This window comes from Triticum aestivum, chromosome 4A, assembly GCF_018294505.1.
Source record: "Triticum aestivum cultivar Chinese Spring chromosome 4A, IWGSC CS RefSeq v2.1, whole genome shotgun sequence".
NCBI lineage: Eukaryota > Viridiplantae > Streptophyta > Magnoliopsida > Poales > Poaceae > Triticum > Triticum aestivum.
The window spans coordinates 731,398,690-731,420,150 of NC_057803.1; the positions used below are offsets into that span (position 1 = coordinate 731,398,690).

Here is a 21,461-nt window from a genome sequence, read left to right on the forward strand (position 1 = left end):
TATACCCAAGTGTATCTTGAATAATCATACACAATCACCAAGCAATAATTTCTACCCCCAAGACTATCAAAGGATGGAGGCCCAAAGATGTCCATGAGAAGGAGCTCCAAGGGTCTCTTGGAGTAGATGATAGTCGTGGGAGGGTGAGCCTTCTCATGGAGCATTCCTTCGATACAAGCACTGCAAGCACGATCTTTGGCAAAACTAACATTTGTTAGTCCACGGACATGGTCCCCCTTGAGAAGACTTTGCAAATATCTCATATTGACGTGGGCTAAACGGCGATACCAAAGCCAACCCACATCAACTTTAGCCATTAGGCATGTCGCGGTCTTAGTGGGTCGCTTTGAAAAGTTAATCACATAGAGACCGTTCTCGACATGCCCAACAAAGGCTACTTTAAGAGTCTTGCTCCACAAGAGGGCCACCATATCAATATCAAAGAAAGTGGCAAAGCCCATAAGTGCAAGTTGACGAACGGAAAGTAAATTGTACGCAAGAGACTCAACAAGCATGACTTTCTTGATCGTAAGATCATGAGAAATGACAACCTTGCCAAGACCCAATACCTTAGAAGATGAGGCATCACCCCACTCGACATTGGTGGGCATAGATGGGACCTTTTGTACGTCCACCACCAAGTCCTTGCTTCCGGTCATATGATTTGTTGCTCCACTATCGAGCAACCATGATCCCCCACCGGAAGCAAACACCTACAAGAAATTAATGCTTGGTTTTAGGTACCCATTTAGTAATGGGTACTTTGACGTTAGTAACTAGGGTCTTAGGAACCCAAATAGACCATTCAATGTACTCATAAGGAGAACCAACTAATTTAGCATAAACATGTCCATCACTAGCACGGCACAACACATAAGAAGTGTTAAAGTCGCCAGCTTTGTTGGAAGAGATGGCTTTGCCCTTTTTGGCATCACCACTCTTCCCATTGTTCTTCTTCTCCTTAGGAGCACCCTCTCCCTCCTTCACAAAAGTTTGCTTAAGAGGGGGAGGTCATTTGGTCTTGTCACTCTTCTTGTCGTTCTTCTTCTTATCCTTGGACTTGGGTGTGAACCCAATTCCCTCCTTGGCCACAACTTCCTTTTGATTGCTCAAAAGGTCATTTAGGTTCTTCTCACCTTGTATGCATGACACAAGGCCTTTCTCGAGTTGTTCCTTCAACTTGGCATTCTCCTCCACAAGATGCACATGCTCACAACACGGGTTAGTAGCATTTGCTTATCAATTAAGACCATATGAGGAAAAGGGGCTTTCTCCTTGGTTAACTTCACTTGGAGTTGAGCATGAGACTCCTTGAGGCTAGCATGAGCACCCTTCAAGGCCTTGTGTGCCTTGTCAAGTAAATCAAACTCCTCTTTGAGTCTAGCAAGATCAACCACAAGTTTAGCCTTCTCGGAGTTTGCCATACGAGAGACAACAAGAGCATGATCAAGATCTTTCTTTAATTTAGCATGATCATCATTGTGTGACTCCTCAAGAGTCAAACGATGCCCATGCTCTTCCTCAAGAGCATTAGAAAGATCCGATATCTCATCGGCATAGTCACGACTATGCCCTTCCATCTTAGAGATGGTTTCTTCGTGAGCCTCGATCAAGTCATTGGCTTCACCAAGTTGTTCCAACAGAGCAACAAAGTGCTTCTTGGATTTGCCCTTGAGTTTACTGATAAAAGACTCAAATTCGTTCATATCTTCATTAGTCCTCTCACTTTCATCAATGCAATCCGTCAAGGAAGGATTAGTAATGATGTTGGTTTTAATGTTGGGGCTTACCTTGTTGGTGGCTTTAGCCATGAGGCACTTGACGGTGATGTTCTCGTTGGGTGAATCGAAGAGAGACATCCGGGGAGTTGTGGCAATGGCAACAGATGCCATGGAATTGCTTCATTATCGTCATCATCATCGTCATCCTCACGGTATTCTTCTTGAACCACCAACCCTCGAGGAGGAGTCTTCTTGGTGAAGTTGTTCTTGTTGGGGAAGGACTTGGATTTGTCTTTTCGGATGAGCTTTCCACCATTGTCTTCCCGCTTCTCGTAAGGACAATCCGCAACGAAATGGCTCACATTGCCACAGTTGTAACAAGTTCTTACTTGTTGCCTGCCCTTGAAGCCACTTGAGTTGTTCTTGTTGAAATTTGGTCTTGAGTTCTTCTTGCTCCAAAATTGCCTTGAAGCAAGAGCCATGTGCTCATGATAATCATATTTTGTATCTTCGGGGTTGCTCTCCTCATCTTCCTCTTCTTCCTCTTCTTCCACAATAACCTTGGCCTTCAAGGCAAGGTTGGGCTTCTTTGCCCTTTGAGACCGGAGTACCGCGTTATCGGCGGTCTTGTCCAAGATGCTCATAGCAACAAACTCATCCAACACTTCACTTGAGGTCATGGAGTGGAAGTCCTGTCTTTGACGAATGACGGAGGACATGGCCTTGTTGTAGGGCATCATGGCCTTGAGGAACTTGCGTTTGATCCAATTGTCATCCGTGTTCTTGCTCCCATGATCTCTGAGTGAGACCGCGAGTTTGGTTACTCTCCGAAAGAGCTCACAAGGTTCTTCATCTTCCTTCATAGCAAACTCATCGGCTTCATCTTGCACCACTTCATAGTTGGAACGTTGAATGCTTGCACTTCCCCGATAGAGAGACACAACGCAATGCCATGCGTCTTTGGCCATGGCATAGGGTCGAAGATAAGGGAGATCTTCGGGGAGAATTGCATATTGGATGATGAAGAGAGCATTCTCATTGAATTTATTATCCACGGCTTCTCTAGGAGTGAAGTTGCTTGGGTCATGTGGATAGAAACCTTCTTCAATGATTCTCCAAAGATTAGCATTCACATGATTTAAATGACGCTTGAAGCGATACACCCAAGAATCAAAATCCTCATTTTTCACAATCTTAGGAGGAGGACCGGCATGATTTAAGTGAGTAGAGGGAATCGATCCTCCATAAGTTGGAGGTTCCACATGGGCAAAGATGTCGGTGCCATTTCTACCACTAGTAGAAGGACCCTTTTCACTGTTAGCTTCCCCCTTGTCGGAAGTAGCATCCATCACCTTGTTAGTGGGATCACCCACTTTCATCGGCGAGGTAGACAATTTAAGTCCTTCTAGGAATTTAGTAAACATGCTTTCAACCTCGGTCATCATGGAGGTTTTCAATGTGTCCAAAGCCACATTGAATTCCTCACGAGAGACCGTGGTTCCCCCATCGGCCGTAGACGAGATAGGATTCACACCGGAGTGCTCCTCCACACCGTATGTGGTGTCAACCATACTCTTTGGATGGCAAAGTCCTTAATAAAGAGACGAGGCTCCGATACCAATTGAAAGGATCGATATAGTTGACTAGAGGGGGGGTGAATAGGCAACTAACACTTTTTAATCTTTACTTTACCAAATTAAACTTTGCATCAAAGTAGGTTGTCTAGATATGCAACTAGGTGAGAAACCTATATGATGCAACAACAGCTAGCATACAAGCAAGCAAGAGATACAACACAAATAAGCTTGCACAAGTAAAGGCACGAGGTAACCAATAGTGCAGCCGGTGGAGGTGATGATGTGTTACCGAAGTTCCTTCCTTTTGAGGGGAAGTACGTCTCCGTTAGAGCGGTGTGGAGGCACAATGCTCCCCAAGAAGCCACTAGGGCCACCGTAATCTCCTCACTCCCTCACACAATGCGAGATGCCGTGATTCCACTATTGGTGCCCTTGAAGGCGGCGACCGAACCTTTACAAACAAGGTTGGGGCAATCTCCACAACTTAATTGGAGGCTCCCAATGACACCACGAAGCTTCAGCACAATGGACTATGGCTCCGCGGTGACCTCAACCGTCTAGGGTGCTCAAACACCCAAGAGTAACAAGATCCGCTAGGGATTAGTGGGGTGAATCAAATTTCTCTTGGTGGAAGTGTAGATCTAGTCCTTCTCAACCACTCCCAAGCAAGTCAACAAGTTTGATTGGCTAGGGAGAGAGATCGGGCGAAAATGGAGCTTGGAGCAACAATGGAGCTTTTGGGGGAAGAGGTAGGTCAACTTTGGGGAAGAAGACCCCTTTATATAGTGGGGGAAACAATCCAACCGTTACCGCCGCCCCCCAAGCAGCCCCGCAGAGAGCGGTTCCACCGCTTGGGTGGGTGGTACTACCGCTGAGCCAGCGGTACTACCGGGCCACCTAGCGGTACTGCCGCGCACAAGAGGGGAGCATGGTCTGATACGTCTCCAGCGTATCTATAATTTTTGATTGTTCCATGCTATTATATTACCTGTTTTGGATGTCTATGGGCTTTATTTTACACATTTATATCATTTTTGGGACTAACCTACTAACCGGAGGCCCAGCCCGTATTACTGTATTGTATTGTTGCAAGACACGTATTGTATTGTTGCCATCGAGGATAAAAAGATGGGGTTTATATCATATTACTTGAGTTTATCCCTCTACATCATGTCACCTTGCTTAATGCGTTACTCTGTTCTTGTGAACTTAATACTCTAGATGCATGCTGGATAGCGGTCGATGTGTGGAGTAATAGTAGTAGATGCACGCAGGAGTCGGTCTACTTGTTGTGGACGTGATGCCTATATACATGATCATGCCTAGATAATCTCATAATTATTCACTTTTCTATCAATTGCTCGATAGTAATTTGTTCACCCACCGTAATACTTATGCTATTTCGAGAGAAGCCTCTAGTGAAACCTATGGCCCTCGGGTCTATCTCTTATCATATTTGCTTCCAATCTACTTTTAATTGCATCTTTACTTTCTGCATCTATATTATAAAATACCAAAAATATATTTACCTTATCATTCTATCTCTATCAGATCTCACTTTTACAAGTGGCCGTGAAGGGATTGACAACCCCTTTATCGCATTGGTTGCGAGTTCTTTGTTTGTTTGTGTAGGTTCGTGGGACTTGTTGAGGAGCCTCCTACTGGATTGATACCTTGGTTCTCTAAAGCTGAGGGAAATACTTACGCTACTTTGCTGCATCACCCTTTCCTCTTCAAGGAAAACCAACGCAAGCTCAAGACGTAGCAAGAAGGATTTCTGGCGCCGTTGCCGGGGAGGTCTTCGCTCAAGTCAAGACATACCAAGTACCCATTATTTACCGGGGAGGTCTTCGCTCAGGTCTTCGCTCAAGTCAAAACTATCATAGAAGAGAATTAGGTGCTATGATCAATTTGTTGCTTGATAATTGTTTTGAGATATAAAGGTAGTAATTTTAGGGTCATGCTAGTGGATAATTATGAAATTGAGAAATACTTTTGTTGAAGTTGGCAAGTCCCGTAGCATGCATGTATGGTAAAAGTTGTGTGAAAAATTTGTTGCATGAGGTGCTCTTTTGAGTGTATTCCTTATGAGTGGCAGTCGGGGACGAGCGATGGACTTTGTCCTACCAATCTAACCCTCTTGGGGCATGCGTAGTAGTACTTTTCTTCGAGGGCGGAGTAGATTTTTGCAATAAGTATATGAGTTCTTTATGACTAATGGGAGTCCATGGATATACGCACACTCGTCCTTCCACTTAGCTAGCTTTTCTTTTTACCGCGCAATTTTTGCCGGTAGCATAAACCCATTATTTACCTTCCTCAAAACAGCCACCATACCTACCTATTATGGCATTTCCATAGCCATTCCGAGATATATTGCCATGCAACTTTCCACCGTTCCGTTTATTATGACACGTTTCATCATTGTCATATTGCTCTTTGCATGATCATGTAGTTGACATCGTATTTGTGGCAAGGCCACCTTCATAATTTTCATACATGTCACTCTTGATTCACTTAATATCCCGGTACACCGCCGGAGGCATTCATATAGAGTCATATCTTGTTCTAGCTTTGAGTTGTAATTCTTGAGTTGTAAATCCACAAAAGTGTGATGATCTTCATTATTAGAGCATTGTCCCAGTGAGGAAAGGATGATGAAGACTATCCCCCATAAGTCAGGATGGGACTTCGGACTTTATAAAAATAAAAGAGGCCAAAGAAGCCCACCAAAAAGAAAAAAAAAGAAAAAAAAGGAAGAAAAAAAGAGAAAAAGAAAAAAAATGAGAGAAAAAGAGAGAAGGGAAAATTGCTACTATCTCTTTTTCCACACTTGTGCTTAAAATTAGCACCATGATCTTCATGATAGAGAGTCTCCTATGTTGTCACTTTCATTATAGTACTTGGCTTGTATATTACAATGATGGGCTTCCTCAAAGTGCCCTAGGTCTTCGTGAGCAACCAAGTTGGATGCACACCCACTTAGTTTCTTTTGTTGAGCTTTCATACATTTATAGCTCTAGTGCACCCGTTGCATGGTATCCCTACTTACTCACATTGATATCTATTAATGGGAATCTCCATAGCCCGTTGATACGCCTAGTTGATGTGAGACTATCTTCTCCCACTTTTTGTCCTCGCAACCACCACAGTAGACCACCATAGTGCTATGTCCATGGCTTGCGCTCATGTATTGCGTAAGAGTTGAAAAGCTGAAGCGCGTTAAAAAGTATGAACCAATTGCTCGGCTCGTCATCGAGATTGTACATGATGGGAGTATTTTGTGTAATGGAAACGAAGCATGGCCTAACTATATGATTTTGTAGGGATAAGATTTCTTTTGCTATGCTATTTTGATAGGACATGATTATTTGTTGGTATGCTTTGAAGCATTATTATTTTTATGTTTTGTAAGCTTTTATCTTGAATCATTTGGATCTGAACATTCATGCCACAATAAAGAAAATTACATTGCGAATTATGCTAGGTAGCATTCCACATCAAAAATTCTTTCTTTATCATTTACCTACTCGAGGACGAGTAGGAATTAAGCTTGGGGATGCTTGATACGTCTCCAACGTATCTATAATTTTTTATTGTTCCATGCTATTATATTACCTGTTTTGGATGTCTATGGGCTTTATTTTACACATTTATATCATTTTTGGGACTAACCTACTAACCGGAGGCCCAGCCCGTATTGCTGTTTTTTTTTGCCTATTACGGTATTTCGAAGAAAACGAATATCAAATGGAGTCCAAACGGAATGAAACCTTCGGGAGCATGATTTTTGGAACGAACGTGATCCAGAGGACTTGGAGTGCAAGTCAAGAAACAGCCGAGGCCTCCACGAGATAGGAGGCCCCCCCTATAGGGCGCCCCCTGTCTCGTGGGCCCCTCGGGCGTCCACCGACGTACTTCTTCCTCCTATATAAGCCTACGTACCCCGAAAACATCCAGGGAGCAGACGAAACACAATTTCCACCACCGTAACCTTCTGTATCCGCGAGATCCCATCTTGGAGCCTTCGCCAGCGTTCTGCCGGAGGGGGAATCGACCACGGAGGGCTTCTACATCGACACCATAGCCCTTCTGATGAGTTGTGAGTAGTTTACCACAGACCTTCGGGTCCATAGTTATTAGCTAGATGGCTTCTTCTCTCTTTTTAGATCTCAATACAATGTTCTCCCCCTCTCTTGTGGAGATCTATTTGATGTAATCTCTTTTTCGGTGTGTTTGTCGAGATCCGATGAATTGTGGGTTTATGATCAAGTTTATCTATGAATAATATTTGAATCTTCTCTGAATTCTTTTATGTATGATTGAGTTATATTTGCAAGTCTCTTTGATTTATCAGTTTGGTTTGGCCTACTAGATTGATCTTTCTTGCCATGGGAGAAGTGCTTAGCTTTGGGTTCAATCTTGCGGTGTTCTTACCCAGTGACAGAAAGGGTTGCAAGACACGTATTGTATTGTTGCCATCGAGGATAAAAAGATGGGGTTTATATCATATTGCTTGAGTTTATCCCTCTACATCATGTCATCTTGCTTAATGCGTTACTCTGTTCTTGTGAACTTAATACTCTAGATGCATGCTGGATAGCGGTCGATGTGTGGAGTAATAGTAGTAGATGCAGGCAGGAGTCGGTCTACTTGTTGCGGACGTGATGCCTATATACATGATCATGCCTAGATAATCTCATAATTATTCGCTTTTCTATCAATTGCTCGACAGTAATTTGTTCACCCACCGTAATACTTATGCTATTTCGAGAGAAGCCTCTAGTGAAACCTATGGCCCCCGGGTCTATCTCTTATCATATTTGCTTCCAATCTACTTTTATTTGCATCTTTACTTTCTGCATCTATATTATAAAATACCAAAAATATATTTACCTTATCATTCTATCTCTATCAGATCTCACTTTCGCAAGTGGCCGTGAAGGGATTGACAACCCCTTTATCGCATTGGTTGCGAGTTCTTTGTTTGTTTGTGTAGGTTCGTGGGACTTGTTGAGGAGCCTCCTACTGGATTGATACCTTGGTTCTCTAAAGCTGAGGGAAATACTTACGCTACTTTGCTGCATCACCCTTTCCTCTTCAAGGAAAACCAACGCAAGCTCAAGACGTAGCAAGAAGGATTTCTGGCGCCGTTGCCGGGGAGGTCTTCGCTCAAGTCAAGACATACCAAGTACCCATCACAAACTCATCTCCCTCGCATTTACATTATTTTCCATTTGCCTCTCGTTTTCCTCTCCCCCACTTCACCCTTGCCGTTTTATTTGCCCTCTCTTTCCCAATCTTCTCCTCTCTCTTTCGCTTGCCTTTTTCTGTTTGCCTGTGTGTTGGATTACTTGTTGCCATGGCGCAAGATAATACCAAATTGTGTGATTTCTCGAATACCAATAATAATAATTTCCTTAGTACTCCGATTGCTCTTGCTCCTCTTAATGATGTTGAGTCTTGTGAAATCAATACTGCTTTGCTGAATCTTGTTATGAAAGATCAATTCGCCGGCCTTCCTAGTGAAGATGCCGCTACTCATCTAAACAATTTTGTTGATTTGTGTGACATGCAAAAGAAGAAAGATACGGATAACAATATTGTTAAATTGAAGTTATTTCTGTTTTCACTTAGAGATCGTGCTAAAGTTTGGTTTTCGTCCTTGCCTAAAAATAGTATTGATTCTTGGAACAAGTGCAAAGATGCTTTTATCTCGAAGTATTTTCCTCCCGCTAAGATTATCACTCTTAGGAATGATATTATGAATTTTAAACAACTTGATCATGAGCATGTTGCCCAATCTTGGGAAAGAATGAAATTGATGATTCGCAATTGCCCTACTCATGGTTTGAATTATGGATGATCATACAAAAATTTTATGCGGTTTGAACTTTGCTTCTAGAAATCTCTTAGATTCGGCCGCGAGAGGCACGTTTATGGAAATCACGTTAGGGGATGCTACAAAACTTCTTCACAATATTATGGCTAATTATTCTCAATGGCACACCGAAAGATCTTCTAGTAAAAAAGTGCATGCTATAGAAGAAATCAATGTTTTGAGTGGAAAGATGGATGAACTTATGAAGTTGTTTGCTACTAAAAATACTCCTCTTTATCCCAATGATATGCCTTTGTCTACTTTGATTGAGAATAATAATGAATCTATGGATGTGAATTTTGTTGGTAGGAATAGTTTTGGAAACAATGCCTATAGAGGAAACTTTAATGTTAGACCGTTTCCTAGTAATTCCGCTAATAATTATGGAAATTCCTACAATAATTCTTATGCCAATATTAATAAGATGCCCTCTTATTTTGAGAATAGTGTGAGAGAATTTATGATTTCTCAAAAGAATTTTAATGCTTTGCTTGAAGAAAAATTGCTCAAAGTTGATGATTTGGCTAGGAACGTTGATAGACTTTCGCTTGATGTTGATTCTCTTAAAATTAGATCTTCTTCTCCTAAGCATGATATCAATGAGTCTCTCAAAGCAATGATAATTTCCATTGATGAGTGTAAGGAAAGAACCGCTAGATTGCATGCTAAAAAAGATAGCTTTATAAAAGCGTGTTCTTATAGTTTATATGAAAATAATGATGAAGATCTTAAAGTTATTGATGTGTCTCCTATTAGATCTATGTTTTGCAATATGAATCTTGATAATTATGGGACTGATGATGAGTCAACTTTACCTAGAAGGCGTCCCAAGAATTCGGAGTTTTTAGATCTTGATGCTAAATTTGGTAAAAGTGGGATTGGAGAGGTCATGACTTTAAATAGTATTGAACCCACTATCTCGGATTTCAAGGAATTTGATTATGATAATTGTTCTTTAGAAGGTTGTATTTCCTTGTTGCAATCCGTTGTTAATTCTCCTCATGCTTATAGTCAAAATAAAGCTTTTATCAAACATATCATTGATGCCTTGTTGCAATCTTATGATGAAAAACTTAATTTGGAAGTTTCTATACCTAGAAAACTTAATGATGAGTGGGAACCTACTATAAAGATTAGAATTAAAGATCATGAGTGTTTTGCTTTGTGTGATTTGGGTGCTAGTGTTTCCACGATTCCGAAAACTTTATGTGATATTCTAGGTTTCCATGATCTTGATGATTGCTCTTTAAATTTGCACCTTGCGGATTCCACCATTAAAAAGCCAATGGGAAGGATCAATGATGTTCTTATTGTTGCAAATAGAAATTTGGTGCCCGTTGATTTTATCGTTCTTGATATAGATTGCAATCTTTCTTACCCTATTATTCTTGGTAGACCTTTCCTTAGAACGATTGGTGCGATTATTGATATGAATGAAGGGAATATTAGATTCCAATTTCCATTAAAGAAAGGCATGAAGCACTTTCCAAGAAAGAAAGTAAAATTACCTTATGAATCTATCATGCGGGCTACTTATGAATCAAGTGACAAAGATGGCACCACTTAGATCTATCTTCGCTTTTATGCCTAGTTAGGGGCGTTAAACGATAGCGCTAGTTGGGAGGCAACCCAATTTTCTTTGTGTTTTTTTGTTTTTGTTCCTGTTTAGTATTAAGTTTTTGCTTCTAATTTCTGTTTAGAGGTGTTTTTATCTTTTCTTTAGTGTTTGTGCCAAGTAGAACCTATAGGATAAACTATGATGATAGTTGATTTGATTCTGCTGAAAACAGAAACTTTGCGCTCAAGAGAAAAATTCAATAAATCACAGGAATGATATTTTGCATTGATTCTTTTTTCTGATCATCAATAAAAAAATTGTCCAGTGCGTCCTATTTTTGTAGGATTTTTAGAGTCCCAGAAGTTTGCGTTAGTTACAGATTGCTACAGACTGTTCTGTTTTTGACAGATTCTGTTTTTCGTGTGTTGTTTGCTTATTTTGATGCATCTATGGCTAGTAAAATAGTTTATAAACCATAGAGAAGTTGGAATACAATAGGTTTAACACCAAAATAAATAAATAATGATTTCATTATAGTACCTTATGTGGTGGTTTTGTTTTCTTTCACTAACGGAGCTTGTAAGATTTCCTGTTGAGTTTTGTGTTGTGAAGTTTTCAAGTTTTGGGTAAAGATTTTATGGACTATGGAATAAAGGGTGGCAAGAGTCTAAGCTTGAGGATACCCAAGGCACCCCAAGATATTCAAGGATGGTCAAAAGCCTAAGCTTGGGGATGCCACGGGAAGGCATCCCCTCTTTCGTCTTCGTTCATTGGTAACTTTACTTGGAGCTATATTTTTATTCGCCACATGATATGTGTTTTGCTTGGAGCGTCGTGTATTATATTAGTATTTGCTTTTTAGTCTACCATAATCATCCTTGCTGTACACACCTTTTGGGAGAAGCCTATTTGATTAGAAATTGTTAGAATACTCTTTGTGCTTCACTTATATCTTTTGAGCTTGATAGTTTTTGCTCTAGTGCTTCACTTATATCTTTTAGAGCATGGCGGTGGATTAATTTTGAAGAAACTGCTAGTCTCTCATGCTTCACTTATATTATTTTGAGAGTCTTTTAGAACAGCATGGTATTTGCTATGGTTACAAATTTTCTCCTAGAATGATGAGCATCCAAGTTGGGTATAATAAAAACTATCATAGAAGAGAATTAGGTGCTATGATCAATTTGTTGCTTGATAATTGTTTTGAGATATAAAGGTAGTAATTTTAGGGTCATGCTAGTGGATAATTATGAAATTGAGAAATACTTTTGTTGAAGTTGGCAAGTCCCGTAGCATGCATGTATGGTAAAAGTTGTGTGAAAAATTTGTTGCATGAGGTGCTCTTTTGAGTGTCTTCCTTATGAGTGGCAGTCGGGGACGAGCGATGGACTTTGTCCTACCAATCTATCCCTCTTGGGGCATGCGTAGTAGTACTTTGCTTCGAGGGCGGAGTAGATTTTTGCAATAAGTATATGAGTTCTTTATGACTAATGTGAGTCCATGGATATACGCACACTCGTCCTTCCACTTAGCTAGCTTTTCTTTTTACCGCGCAATTTTTGCCGGTAGCATTAACCCATTATTTACCTTCCTCAAAACAGCCACCATACCTACCTATTATGGCATTTCCATAGCCATTCCGAGATATATTGCCATGCAACTTTCCACCGTTCCGTTTATTATGACACGTTTCATCATTGTCATATTGCTCTTTGCATGATCATGTAGTTGACATCGTATTTGTGGCAAGGCCACCTTCATAATTTTCATACATGTCACTCTTGATTCACTTAATATCCCGGTACACCGCCGGAGGCATTCATATAGAGTCATATCTTGTTCTAGCTTTGAGTTGTAATTCTTGAGTTGTAAATCCACAAAAGTGTGATGATCTTCATTATTAGAGCATTGTCCCAGTGAGGAAAGGATGATGAAGACTATCCCCCATAAGTCAGGATGGGACTTCGGACTTTATAAAAATAAAAGAGGCCAAAGAAGCCCACCAAAAAGAAAAAAAAAGAAAAAAAAGGAAGAAAAAAAGAGAAAAAGAAAAAAAATGAGAGAAAAGAGAGAAGGGAAAATTGCTACTATCTCTTTTTCCACACTTGTGCTTAAAATTAGCACCATGATCTTCATGATAGAGAGTCTCCTATGTTGTCACTTTCATTATAGTACTTGGCTTGTATATTACAATGATGGGCTTCCTCAAAGTGCCCTAGGTCTTCGTGAGCAACCAAGTTGGATGCACACCCACTTAGTTTCTTTTGTTGAGCTTTCATACATTTATAGCTCTAGTGCATCCCGTTGCATGGCAATCCCTACTCACTCACATTGATATCTATTAATGGGCATCTCCATAGCCCGTTGATACGCCTAGTTGATGTGAGACTATCTTCTCCCACTTTTTGTCCTCACAACCACCACAGTAGACCACCATAGTGCTATGTCCATGGCTTGCGCTCATGTATTGCGTAAGAGTTGAAAAAGCTGAAGCGCGTTAAAAAGTATGAACCAATTGCTCGGCTCGTCATCGAGGTTGTACATGATGGGAGTATTTTGTGTAATGGAAATGAAGCATGGCCTAACTATATGATTTTGTAGGGATAAGCTTTCTTTGGCTATGCTATTTTGATAGGACATGATTATTTGTTAGTATGCTTTGAAGCATTATTATTTTTATGTTTTGTAAGCTTTTATCTTGAATCATTTGGATCTGAACATTCATGCCACAATAAAGAAAATTACATTGAGAATTATGCTAGGTAGCATTCCACATCAAAAATTCTTTTTTATCATTTACCTACTCGAGGACGAGTAGGAATTAAGCTTGGGGATGCTTGATACGTCTCCAACGTATCTATAATTTTTATTGTTCCATGCTATTATATTACCTGTTTTGGATGTCTATGGGCTTTATTTTACACATTTATATCATTTTTGGGACTAACCTACTAACCGGAGGCCCAGCCCGTATTGCTGTTTTTTTTGCCTATTACGGTATTTCGAAGAAAACGAATATCAAACGGAGTCCAAACGGAATGAAACCTTCGGGAGCATGATTTTTGGAACGAACGTGATCCAGAGGACTTGGAGTGCAAGTCAAGAAGCAGCCGAGGCCTCCACGAGATAGGAGGGCCCCCCCCTATAGGGCGCCCCCTGTCTCGTGGGCCCCTCGGGCGTCCACCGACGTACTTCTTCCTCCTATATAAGCCTACGTACCCCGAAAACATCCAGGGAGCAGACGAAACACAATTTCCACCACCGTAACCTTCTGTATCCGCGAGATCCCATCTTGGAGCCTTCGCCGGCACTTCTGCCGGAGGGGGAATCGACCACGGAGGGCTTCTACATCAACACCATAGCCCTTCCGATGAGTTGTGAGTAGTTTACCACAGACCTTCGGGTCCATAGTTATTAGCTAGATGGCTTCTTCTCTCTTTTTGGATCTCAATACAATGTTCTCCCCCTCTCTTGTGGAGATCTATTTGATGTAATCTCTTTTTCGGTGTGTTTGTCGAGATCCGATGAATTGTGGGTTTATGATCAAGTTTATCTATGAATAATATTTGAATCTTCTCTGAATTCTTTTATGTATGATTGAGTTATATTTGCAAGTCTCTTTGATTTATCAGTTTGGTTTGGCCTACTAGATTGATCTTTCTTGCCATGGGAGAAGTGCTTAGCTTTGGGTTCAATCTTGCGGTGTTCTTACCCAGTGACAGAAAGGGTTGCAAGACACGTATTGTATTGTTGCCATCGAGGATAAAAAGATGGGGTTTATATCATATTACTTGAGTTTATCCCTCTACATCATGTCATCTTGCTTAATGCGTTACTCTGTTCTTGTGAACTTAATACTCTAGATGCATGCTGGATAGCGGGCGATGTGTGGAATAATAGTAGTAGATGCACGCAGGAGTCGGTCTACTTGTTACGGACGTGATGCCTATATACATGATCATGCCTAGATAATCTCATAATTATTCACTTTTCTATCAATTGCTCGACAGTAATTTGTTCACCCACCGTAATACTTATGCTATTTTGAGAGAAGCCTCTAGTGAAACCTATGGCCCTCGGGTCTATCTCTTATCATATTTTCTTCGAATCTACTTTTATTTGCATCTTTACTTTCTGCATCTATATTATAAAATACCAAAAATATATTTACCTTATCATTCTATCTCTATCAGATCTCACTTTTACAAGTGGCCGTGAAGGGATTGACAACCCCTTTATCGCATTGGTTGCGAGTTCTTTGTTTGTTTGTGTAGGTTCGTGGGACTTGTTGAGGAGCCTCTTACTGGATTGATACCTTGGTTCTCAAAAACTAAGGGAAATACTTACGCTACTTTGTTGCATCACCCTTTCCTCTTCAACGAAAACCAATGCAAGCTCAAGACAGAGCAGTACTACCGCGGTGGTAAGGGCGGTACTACCGCCACTACTGCTGCGACTAGTGCCGCAGAACCCGACACGAGAAAACGAGGGCTCGAGTCGAGGTGGTAGTAGCCCGGAGCCTCAGCGGTACTACGGCAGAATCCAGTAAGCGGTACTACCGCTTGTTGTTTACGGCGGTACTACCGTTTTGGCCCGCGGTACTACCGCTGTAGCCCGCGGTACTACCGCTGGGGCCAGACAAAGAGAGCGGAGAGGGGAATGAGAGCTCCATTGAAGCGGGAAGGAACAGCGGGTGCAATAAGAATGTGTACGTGTTGATTCCACCCTAGCCATACCAAAGCGGATCCCCTCTTGATAGTACGGTGACTCCTACGCAACTAGTCCACCAACAGAGAAACGAAGGAGCTGCACCGTCTTGAATAAAGCACCGAGGGGAGGGAATCGTCTCGTGCCAAAGGATGAATCTTTGAAAATCTCAACGCACATGATTAGTCTGCAAAAGCATTGTCATCAATCACCAAAAAACCTTGGGGATAAATATGCCCTTACAAAAAGGGGGAGCCAAATCTAGTAACCCATGTATTTAGGCTGGTTATAGTTTTTTTTAGGGGTAGGCTAGTTATAGTTGATATCTTTTTGGGTTTTGCTTCGTTGTTACTCTGGTCATTCGCGAGCCCGGCCCACACCCATCCCTTCCCTGGGCCTTGTAGCATTTTCCTCATTTTTGTTGTTGCTAAGATTTGGCCCTTCTAGCACACCTCGACATCGGGGCTCCGTGGATTCCACCAATGTCCGGACCGATGATGAGGGTGAATGTTGATGGGGCTGTGTAAGAATCCTCAATACAGTGTCCACCAGGGGTCGTGTGCCGCGATGAGCAAGGCGGGTACAGGCACGGCGAGAAGCATAGGGAGATGCCCCGTATTACCTATTTGACGTGATTTGCATCAACTTGCTGTTGATTCGCACATAGGCGACCCAACCGAGCGAGCGATCAATATGGACCGGCCCGTTTTAGACAGGGAGCGAGTACATCACAACCAGTTTTTGATTTTTTTTGTCCTTATGTTTCTTTTTTTTAGTTTTTGTTTTCCTTTTCATTTTAGTTTATTTTTATTTTTTCATTTATTTTGGAAGTTGCAATTTTTTTAGCATTTTCAAAACTTATCCGGAGTTTCAATAAATGTTCTCATTTTCTAAAATTTCTTCAGAAATTCAATAAATCCTTAGGATTTTTTAAAAAAAATTCAGAATCTCAGAATATGTTTTTTCAAGATAAATTCATAAATTAGAAAAAACTCATGTTGTTGAAAATGTTCCAGAATTTCATAATTTATTTACAATACGTTCGGAAATATCAGAAAAAAAATCTTGTTCGTCAATAGTTGTTCGTAGTCTGAAAAATTATGTGAATCTTGAAAAATTGTTCGCCACTTTTCGAGAAATGCTTTCAGTTCTGCGTCCGCCTTCAATTCTTTAATGTTCGCGTTGCTAGGAGTCTAGTGGCTAGGAATTGGCCATCACCAGTGGGAGGTCACGGGTTGATTCCAAACAAGTGCGCACCTTTTTTTGTGTATTTTACTTCTGCTCGCCGTGGTGCCACACGATGGCCCCGCCTAGTTTTGTCTGCCCTTTGCGTCATGCAAGTAGGAGATCCCGAGATACCCACAATTCAAATTTAGCTTTTTTTAGGGGAATTTAAATTTAGCTAGAGCTGCCATGACTAGTGGCGGACCGTGGAACAAATAAATAGAATGGGCCAGTCACTTGCTCAGTGGGCCATGTGCTGCTCTTTGGCTAGATTGGTAGCAAATACACATAGAAAAATCCAGAAATAGGGACGGGCCATGACCCGGTTTGGTCCCCACTATGGCCCGCCCTTTGGCTGCCACCTCCCACAAAGTGGGCCGACATATTTGGTCTGATAACCCATCAGATACTCGTTTCCTTTAAGTTTAGAGGGCATCTCTTTTTTTTTCGTTTAGTTAGTCCCATTTTCATTGTTCCTCATCGCCCGTTCAAATTTCAAGCATTAAACTGATGCATTCATGGATTAAGAGAAAACTCGCCAATGCATGAAAACTATTGAACTCATTTTAACTTACACTGTAGACTAGTGGCGGATGGCGAAACAAATAGTAGCACGGGTCAATCACTTTCTCAGTGGACCATATGTTGCTCTTGGGCTAGATTCATAGCAAATACAAAGAGGAAATCCAAAAATAAGGACGGGCCATGACCCGGTTTTGTCCCCACTATGGCCGCCCTTAGCTGCCACCTCCCACGGAGTGGGCAGACATAACCCATCAGATAGTCGTTTCCTTTTTGTTTAGAGGGGCTAGCTTGCAACTAACCTCACGAAAAATTGTTGGTTTATCATGATCAGTATGATGCTTGGTTTCATAACCTATCAGATATTTACCATGATCAATGTGGCCTAACTTGCTCGTGCATTCATGATTTGAAAAGGTGAAAATATAAGATATATCTATATATTAATTATACAGTAGCACGTACATTGATATGTATTCACTTAGATGAACCTAGCAGTCATTTGTCATTTGAATTCCCTCACCAACGGGTGAATTGTCACCAACACTTGGTGTTGTCATTCTATTACGCTTCCTAGCCTTTTGAGCCCAATTGGTGAGGCCTTCAGATATACTTTCATCGAACATGGCTTTCTTAAACGAACCTCCCATCTTCATTGGTAGAAAGAATAGAAAATTAGAATCAAGCTCAAACAAGAAGTAGTTAGAGAACATCCATAACAATCTAGGTTACACGAATAGTTGATCCACAAAAAATGTCATGAGTTAGCACTTCGATGTACACTTCATAAACATGCTATTTGTTACTTGACCAACTTAACATTGTTTAAAATATGATAATTCACCAAATTAAAATAATTTAGCAAAGGTTCCTGAATAAAATAAATTAGTGTGAACCTGATTGAATTTAGCCAACTTACTTGAGATATGAGAGCATATAGAGGGAGGGTGTTGTATCCACATAGGAGTTGGCTGATGACACTAGAAGTACATACATAATATGAGTTCTTGCTTTCTTGAAAATCCAAAATGTTGTAATTGACAAATATTAAAGCTTACCTTATCACCAGACGAGCAATAACATATGCTGGTTTTCCAATAATACATGATTTAAATCCATATGTTACCTACAAGGGTGGTGAGTGCTAAGTTGAGTTTACTGTTGCATTTTTACATATAATATAGAAATTAAGTAAATATCGAGTGCCCAAGTACTTACCCAAACTGGTAGTTATGTTCTAGATGTTTGGGTATTTGATTTTATCAATCCTTTCCATGGTAAATTACAACGACATATTTTTATATAACATTGGTCCATCATGTAATTGTTAATTATTTCCAAAGTCCGGTATATGTTTGGTATGGTGAGAAGGAATTAGCTAATTGTTCTTACCAGCAGCCAGAAGAAAAATGCAATCTCAAATGCATTTTGGAACAAGATGATACGGATCAATAGAAGGACTAGTTTAGGCCGATGGAGCCAAAAGAATTCATCTGAAAGAGCTACAACTAGCTCCCCTTCTATTGCAGTATTCTTCTGGGCAACGTCAATAGCTAGCTCCGTGATAATATGCTCCAGCTTACTTCCGACCACAAGTAGCAACTGTACAGAATAAAACACGTCTAATATCTTATGATTGTACTTCTGAGTTTAAAATTTATATAGTACATATATTTATTATGAAACTTCTCATCTTCTAAGGAAAAACCAATAGTTGTATTATTTAAATTAATATAGCTATTAGGTCCAAAAAATAAAACTTGGAGGTGCAAATCCTTTAAACATGTATCTCTTTTATATAAAACATATGATGTCTACTTACAACGAATGGTGCAACCGATATCCAAATGTAGACATACCATCCTATGATGACAACAACAAAAGAGAGCGGCGTTAGTCTTTCACATAAGGCATAATAATTAAATTAAAGCTAGAAAGATATACATGGTACAAGCATGATAGCCATATGCCACCAGTATTGTATCTTAGTTCCTCTCTTATCTATTCATACTTCTAAAATTTGAAGTAGTACTCATTCCACATAGAAACCTACCATGAACATTCAGTAGCAGGAATATCATCAACATAGCCCAAAGGTACCAGCTGCGACAAGACATGAGTCAATTATTGACCAGTCCTCGGGACTATGTGATAATAAATACAATGCATATTAACATAGTAGCTTCATACATTTACCTTATGCCAACAACTTTCTTGAAATCCCCTTCTAGTGCTCTATTCATATAACTGTAAAAGTTAAATTTTGGATGCCCCTTGCTGTGTTTCTACCAAAAGAATACGAGGAAAAATGTAAACTTCTTCTACGCAACATGAACAAATTAGATAACATGTATGAAGTTGTATATCCGACTACCATGACAAAGCCAAGTAGCAGGGTTGTGTAGTCCTCCTCGGTGACTGACCCATAAAATTGTTTGAAAAAAGAACGCTGAAGTAAAGGGTAAATAGTATTATTTGTATTGACGCTGGTGTTAACAATACGAATGTGCTAATATTTTAAGATGCAAGGGAAGTAAGGTACCAGCCAACCGAATATTTCCCATCGTTTTCCATGACCTCTGAAGTGATTTTTGATAAATTTGAATTCCTCCACATGTCTGATCATTTGAGGACCTAAAAATTTGCCCCGGCGGCGGCAACGTAGTGCTGCGCAGCCTTGGCGGCACGGGCGCCGGCGCGCGGACACGGCAGGAGGTGGTGCATCAGGCTCTCCCGGACGCATATCTTCTGCGTGGCGCCCTGGAACACGGTGAGCAGCAGGGAGATGAAGCCCAGCAGCATCAGCTCTGCAACCGACCGTATAGCAACCGCGTTAGGTAGGACTTGGGACCGGAAGGTAGAGCATGGCATGGCGATGGTGGCGGGGAACCAACCAATTGAATGACGTACCTTCTTTGACCTTGAGCAGGGCCTCGTACAGCGGCTTCCGGCGGCCCTTTGTTAGCCTCTGATCATATGCAATAGGAGTTCATTCAAACAGCTTAGGTCAGTAGTCAGTACTGGTGATGGTGGATGATGCATGAAGCTTGATTAATGGTGGACGATGCAGACCTTGCCGAGGCGGTGGAGCAGGCGCTCGAAGAGCAGGGAGATGAGGACGATGATGGAGCACACGGACGCCACGATCCATGTCGGCGTGCGCTCCAGCGTTATCTCCGCCGCCCTGCCGCCGCCGGCCCCTCCGGCCATGGCTGCCAAAGCTCAGCAGGAGCAGGTTGCCCGATCAGACCGGAGGGGACGCTGTTCTTAAACTTTGACTTGAACTTTAGATAGAGGAAGAGAAAGTCTCGCAAAAACTACCATCACGGCCTCAAGATGAAGAAACCGGTGTGATGTGCCCTTTCCATGCGGCTAAACGTCGGGCAGTACGAGTTGACGACGACAGGGACAACGACGCAGCGGGAAAGAAAGACATGGACCAAGCCTGCCTCAACGGTCCAAAACAAGGTTTTTTTCCTTTTTCTTCTTGGAAAATGAGGTTAGAAGCCGCGGCCTCTGCATCAATCGATACATACATCATTTTTATTAATTATTCAACTAAGATCCGGCAAGAATATACATCAAACCACCTGAAGCCACCACTCGCACTTACAAACTAGATAATATGAAGTGCTCTCATTCTACATATCTAAAACCAGTGTCGTTGCCGATCCATCCGGGTAACTTGTGGGAACCTACCATTGGTGCAGCAAACCTAAAGCGTACGTCACATGCACACGTTTAGAAGCCGCCATCATCATCGAACCGCTGACCCATCTTCAAGAAATAGATCTGCATCATCCTTGCTAGTCTGGACATCCATCGACGCCACCATGACTCACTAGTAGAAAACAGGGAATTTGTCCCGGTTGGTGAGGGCCTTTTGTCCCGGTTCTTGAACCGGGACTAAAGGGTCGTTACTAATGCCTCCACCCTTTAGTCCCGGTTCTAACACGAACCGGGATAGATGGGCCTCCACGTGGCCACTGCGAGCAGCCCAGGCAAGGGGGCCTTTGGTCCCGGTTGGTGACATGAACCGGGACCAAAAGGCTTCTACGTGTCAGCAGCTGAGGTTTTTCTTTTTTTTAAAAAAAAGTTGCTGGTTTAGGGGTTTTGGGGGTTAATTTTAGGTTGTTATTAGCTAGATAATAGAGAGAAGTGTCCTCTTTTATATCTTCGTCCTTGGTTTACCAATGCTACTGTTATGTTCATTTCATCCACTGATATATAATAACTCATGCATGCTCGCCACTGCTTCGTCCTTGTTTTAC

General features: G+C 41.4%; 1 protein-coding gene across 1 annotated transcript; it reads right to left on the bottom strand.

Moving 5' to 3' along the window:
• Positions 1-17,681: 17,681 nt before the first annotated feature.
• On the bottom strand, positions 17,682-20,400 carry LOC123084436 (MLO-like protein 1). Its single transcript, XM_044506041.1, has 12 exons — positions 20,263-20,400; positions 20,101-20,158; positions 19,852-19,997; positions 19,733-19,819; positions 19,565-19,639; positions 19,387-19,475; positions 19,244-19,293; positions 19,013-19,053; positions 18,583-18,792; positions 18,249-18,316; positions 18,110-18,170; positions 17,682-17,840 (listed from the first exon to the last, which is right to left on the bottom strand). Exons 1-12 carry the CDS (start codon positions 20,398-20,400, stop codon positions 17,682-17,684), a joined length of 1,182 nt encoding a protein of 393 aa, XP_044361976.1.
• Between the last annotated feature and the right edge of the window lie 1,061 nt (positions 20,401-21,461).

Bases quoted from the DNA above. Each gene is read 5' to 3' on its own strand.
- LOC123084436 (XM_044506041.1), bottom strand. From the start codon at position 20,400: ATGGCCGGAGGGGCCGGCGGCGGCAGGGCGGCGGAGATAACGCTGGAG. The intron at 19,820-19,851 runs GTTGCCGCCGCC...TTTTTAGGTCCT, and splicing joins CCAAGGCTGCGCAGCACTAC to CAAATGATCAGACATGTGGA. The intron at 18,171-18,248 runs GTAAGCTTTAAT...ATGTACTTCTAG, and splicing joins ATTGCTCGTCTGGTGATAAG to TGTCATCAGCCAACTCCTAT.